This window comes from Ranitomeya imitator, chromosome 4 (genome assembly GCF_032444005.1).
Source record: "Ranitomeya imitator isolate aRanImi1 chromosome 4, aRanImi1.pri, whole genome shotgun sequence".
In the NCBI taxonomy this organism is placed as follows: domain Eukaryota; kingdom Metazoa; phylum Chordata; class Amphibia; order Anura; family Dendrobatidae; genus Ranitomeya; species Ranitomeya imitator.
The window spans coordinates 510594851-510600850 of record NC_091285.1 but is presented as its reverse complement, the minus strand read 5'-3'; the positions used below and the strand labels follow the sequence as shown (position 1 = coordinate 510600850).

Sequence of the window (6000 nt, the reverse complement as noted above, 5' to 3'; positions counted from 1 at the left end):
GTGTTTGGTATCTATTCTATGTGTAGACATTTATTTGATCTATTCTATTCTATCCTGTCAGTGTGATTTTACTGTACACCGCACTGAATTACCAGCTTTTCTATAGGACACCGATGCGTATTTCTTGCAAGGCAGATGTGTGGTCCATGTGTAATCCGCATTTTTCTCGCTCCACAGACTTTCATTGGCATATTTTTGGAGGAATACGCTGACAATCGCAGCCTGTTGCGATTTTCTCAGCCCGTAAAATACGGCCGAGAAATATACGGCTGATGGAAGCTGCCCCATAGAGAAACATTGGTCCGTGTGCAATGCGTTGTTTTTGTGCCTCTCCCTCGTCCGTACTTCTCTCTAGTGTGACGCCGCCTAAGAGGGGAGCAGTTATTCTGTGCATGTGCCTACAGTTCTGTTGTCCGCATAAATAAATCGACCAGCAGCCTATGAAACATAGGGTGGTGGAGCGGAGTCGATGGCACCCTGTTCTACAGAAGGGTTTAACTGTATCAACATTGCTGCAGCTCATTCTTGGCTTATGTATAGACATGTTAGATCCTCCAGAATTAGACACCTGTAAAAAAAACAATCTAAGGCAACTTTTTAGCAAAAAAAAAAAACAAACAAACCAAACTGAATGGACTTCCATCATAGAAAGTGTTTATTGTCAGTCACATTTGGAAATATAAGTATTTAATCTGGTTATTTAAATATGAACAAAAAATATAGATCTGAGACAAGAGAAATAATATATGTGATGATTGATAGTTCTCCCCTATTAGCCATTAATTCCTGAAGAGCCAGGCTCAGATACACTATGAACTCTTAGTGATGATAATTTGCTATTATTAAATATAGAAATATCAATACATAGATTATATACTGTCTCGCCTGAGACTACGAAATTAGATTGCTTATGAAGTTATTATTGTTGCTTATGAAATGTGCAATTTTCTATAATATCCCACTATACTCTTTCCCCAATGAATTGACATATTTCAATTCAAGCAGCAAACTGGTGCATTAATCACAGCTCAGGCAACTACTGTATGGAGTAAACCAGTGCAATATGCTACATGGCTGAACTGGGTTAAAGCACCTCTCCAGTATTTTTTTTTATTCACTGCTCGAGCGGTGGCACTAATGCAAGTTACCTGCCCCTAGTAATATACTTACCAGCAGCCGTCTTCTGCTCTTGCCGGCGCCTCGCCGGTCCAGTGCCACCATCTTGTGATTGCAACTTCCGATTGACCAGAAGTCAGAGGTAATGGTCACAAACTCTCAAAATAAATCTACGAGATCCTCGTTCTGTTTCTCATAGACTTACATTGAGTAGTGACTTCCAAATCACTCCAGCAAGCACTGGAGTGACCCAGCAAGTCACAAACTGAAGAAGACAACTGAAGCAGCGCCGATAACAGAAGAAAATGGCGGCTGAAAAGTATGAGACCAGGGGCAGTGAACTTACTTTCGTGACGTTACTCCAGGCTTAAAGTTAAAAAAAAATGCTGAAGTGGTGCTTTAAAAGACATATTGTGATGTCACCAGTTCTTATATCATCATTATAGCATTTGGTCAGTCCATACAATGAGGATGCTTGTGTAGAAAGAGAAGATCACACCAATGCTTGGAGCGGGCAACAGGGCAGTTTAACACCACACTGGATACTGATTTCTGGGAAGCTCGGGACACTGTAAAATTTAATTAATTTGCGGAAGGCATTTTTCTCTAAAATCATAACCTTCTCTGGGATCTTGGAGTGTATACTGCCATCTTTCTGAAGTTCAAACTGCGGCACCATCTTTTCCACAATGGTTTCCCGATTATGTGCAGGAACACTATTACAACTTAGAGAACGAGCACTCTTTTTCTTGTTTTGGGAAGACCAGTATCGACATACAGAAGGAACTGATCTATGTTTGCAAGACACAGGCTCATTCTCAGGGAAACAGTCATCAAAGGGATCCAAGTTGTCTTCAGAAATCTGCTCAACCCAATCTTTAGGGCTGAAGCCTGCATGTTTGGGTTGTACGGTGATTTTCTGGAAGTTGTCTCCTTCGTCCTCAGCGTCCATGGTTTGAGGGCTCAGTAATTTATTGCCGTAATTAGATATGGAGCTATGATGCCGATTACTGACATTTATTGCAGCTTGTCTGATAAGATTCCAATCACGCTGAATGTCTTCCCTTGTGGTGAACTGAGAAGTGACCGTGAAACGAATGATAAGCTTGTCATAGATAGTGGCTGGAACAAGAAACATGTTCCCAGATCTGGTCAATTCGGCCAGTACTTGTTCCGTCAGGATGTTTGGACCCTAGGTTTTGGAAAAAGCATGGAAATATTGTGAAATCGTGTGTGATGCCAAATATATTCTGAAAAAGACACTGAAAACAGAAAGTTTCTCTTGGCTGTGTGAGTGTGTTTATAAGGAACTGCTGGCCCAAAGCTGTAAGAAGATCTGGTTATTTCATGCGCATTACCAATTTGGTGAAGTAAAGCATCAGAATGGTCCTGATTGTTTACATTATGGTAACCCTAGACTTAACCCCTTAGGCCTCTTTCACACTTCAGTTGTTTGGCGTCAGTCACTACCGACATAGTGACGGATTGACGGATCCGTCACAATTGTTGAGAAAACGGTTCTAACGGATCCGTTTTTTAGACGGATCCGTTACTTGGGGGTTGTCTGGGAAAAGTATCTACTTTTCGGAGCATGTGCAATTAAAAAAACGGATTGGGGCGACGGATCCGCCGAAAAAACGGTTGCGGCGGATCAGTCGCCCATAGGCGGCCATTCTATGGAATGGCGGACGCGACGGATCCGTCGCGATCCGCCATTTCGGTGTTGACAAAAAATGTTTCAATGTCCGTCTATTTTCAGAAAACGTCTGCCAAATTTCGACGAACGACCATCCGTCACAATCCGTCGCTAATGCAAGTCTATGGGAAAATAACGGATCCGTCAAAAAAAATTACGGATCCGTTATTTGAGGAAAATGGCGGTTTTAGACTGACGCCAAACAACTGAAGTGTGAAAGAGGCCTTAAGGAGTGAGTCACTTTATACGTTAATAATGGAGCCTCATTTCTCAAAAATACGTCACTTTATGTGGTAATAACTCTGGAACGCTTAAACATATCCCAGTGATTCTGAGATTGTTTTTTCATGACACATTGTACTTCATGTTAGTGGTCAGTTTTGGTCAACATGATTTTGCATTTATTTATGAAAATGTCCCAAATTTTACAAAAAAATAGAAAATGTTGCAATTTTTAAACTTTTTATTTTTATGCCCCTGCTTTTATGTTTGGTCAAAAATGACCTTTTTTGAACTTTGATATTTTTTTAAAAATTAATTATGCGGTTCTGAAACTTATGGTTCCTTCTATTTTCTTAATTACAGGGGGTTCTTTCTAAGGGTACTTTTTTTTTTTTTTTTTAGTTTTTGCGCCACATTTTTTTTTACACTTGTACTGTTCCCAGTCAAAAATGACCGAATAGCATTCTATGCTATTTCAGCCATTTTTTTAGTAAAACAAATGAGTTATAATTTCTTTTGAGACTACTTATTGCATCTACTATTGTTTATGAAGTAAACAGTTGCTTTAGGTGCAGATTTACACATGCTTTCAGTACAAACCATACGCATTGGCTTTCAGTACAGTTCTGTGCAATTTTTTTCTCTGTATGTTATTTACCCTGCTTTTCCTCTAAAAATGAATAAATTCAGTTGTCAAGATTGCATATTGTAAAAGAAAAGTTTTTTTTTTCTTGTGTTGTTTCTCTCAATGTGCAAAGCAGACCTGAAAATGCTAATGAGTCATGTCTGCGAAATGTTTGTTTTGTTCTCTGCTATCTTAGCATTCCAGGGGGTGGTGTCTGGTGTCTCGTTTCTTATCTCAATTCAATTAAATTCAAATGAGCTTTATTGGCAGGACTAATACACGTTACCATTGCCAAAGCATATGGTAAAAATATGTGGGTGGGGGAGGGAGGTATATAGAGGTCCAGGATATATCAGACTCCTTTTAAAGGATAGGACTAGTTTCCAGGGTGGGGTATAGGAGTCCATGACATATCAGGCCCAGTATCTCAATTATTTTTATATTGCTTATGCATTTTTATTTATTTTTTTTAAATTATTTTTACTATTTTTTTCAAAATGTTTGCACGCAGTTAAATTTTATACCATAGTTAATTTTAGTTATAGTTAGTTATAGTTGTTATAGTAGTAGTAGTAGTTATTTTAGTTAGTTAGTTAAGCTCAAATTTGTAATTTCTGTGCAAAATTCAATAAGCCCTTATAACCTTTATAAACACAAAATAAATGAAAAAAATGTAGTATTTTACGTATTTTTTTTATAATGACCAACCATGTTCACATAAGGTATAATAATGCAACATGTATTAAAAAAAAAAATTTTAAGTAGCTAAAACAGCATTTTAATAGGTCCGGTCAAAAATGACCGGAGCAGTACAAGTGCATAGTGGAAACGAGTAGAGCAGCAGGGTTAAATCAGATAGTTATACCACGCAAAATTGTTAATAAATAACATTTCCCATATGTTTGCTTCATATCAGCATAATTTTTGAAGCATAATTTTTTTTTAGGACGTTAGAGGGATTGAAAGTCTATTAACATATTTTCATTTTTCCACAAAAATTTACAAAACCAAATTTTTAGTGAACATATCCCATTTGAAGTTACTTCAAAAGCCTGTGTAACAGAAAATACCCAAAAGTGACACCATTTTAACAACTGAATCCCTTAAAGTGCTCAAAACTACATTCAAGAAGTTTAATGACCCATTAGGTGCATAACAGGAATTAAAGCAATGAGCAAGGAAAAAATGAAAAATTAAATTTTTCCCACAAAAATGTTGCTTTAGCCCCAAGTTTTTCATTTTCACAAGGATAACAGGGAAAAATGGACCACATTGTTGTGGTGGAAAACTACAATTTGGGCACCTAACTGGGCTTAGAAGGGAAGGAGCGCTTTTGACTTTTGGGACACAAAATTGTATAAAATAGATAACGGATGCCATGTCTCGTTTACAGACCATCTGATGTGCCTAAACACTGGAATCCCCCCACAAGTTACCTCATTTCATTTCGGAAACTACACCCCTCAAACAATTTATCTAGAGGAGTGGTGGTGAACCCATAGTTGCTTCACAAAATTTTATAATATTGAGCCGTAAAAATGGAAAAATAATTTTTTTCCCAAAAAATGTTGCTTTAGGCCTAAATGTTTCATTTTCACAAGGGTAAGATAATGGACCATATAATTTCATGTACAATTGCTCTCGAGTACACTAATATCCCATATGTGGTGGAAAACTACTGTTTGGGCACATAGCAGGGCTCAGAAGGGAAGGAGAGCCATTTGACTTTTGGAGTGAAAAATTGGCTGGAATAGACAGTTTACGCCATGTCGTGTTTGCAGAGCCCCTGACATGCCTAAACAGTAGAAATCCCCCTGAAGTGAACCCATTTTGGAAACTACACCCCTCAAGGACTTTATCTAGAGGTGTGGTGAGCATTTTGAACCACAGGTGCTTGACGGAATTTTAAAACATTGGACTGTGAAAGGTAAAAATTATGTTTTTTTCCAAAAAATGTTTTAGCCCCAAATTTTTCATTTTCACAAGGGTAACAGAAGAAAATGGACTATTGTGCAATGTCTCCTGAGTACAGGGATATCCCAAACGTGGTCAGATGCCATGTTGCATTTGAAAAGCTTCACAGAATTTAATAATATTGGCCCTTGAAAATTAAATATTACGTTTTTTCCAACAAAAATGTTGCTGAAAGCCCACATTTGTAAATTTTACAAGAGTAACAGGAGAAAATGCACCACGTACTTTGTTGTGCAATTTCTCTTGAGTACAGGTATACACCATATGTGGTCAGGAACTCTTGTTTGGGCACACAGCAGGGCTCGAGGGGGAATGAGCATCATTTGAGTTTTGGAGCAAAATTTTTGCTAGAATAGATTGCAGATGC

The 6000-nt window shown here is 38.0% G+C and overlaps 1 protein-coding gene across 1 annotated transcript in view; it reads right to left on the bottom strand.

The window, feature by feature from the left end:
* Window positions 1-633: 633 nt before the first annotated feature.
* Window positions 634-6000, bottom strand: part of HDC (histidine decarboxylase) — a 43028-nt gene continuing 37661 nt past the window's right edge. The window contains exon 12 of the mRNA XM_069762125.1: window positions 634-2308. Within this exon, the coding sequence (XP_069618226.1) occupies window positions 1610-2308 (699 nt within the window). The 3' untranslated portion in view covers window positions 634-1609. The remainder of the gene's footprint in view (window positions 2309-6000) is intronic.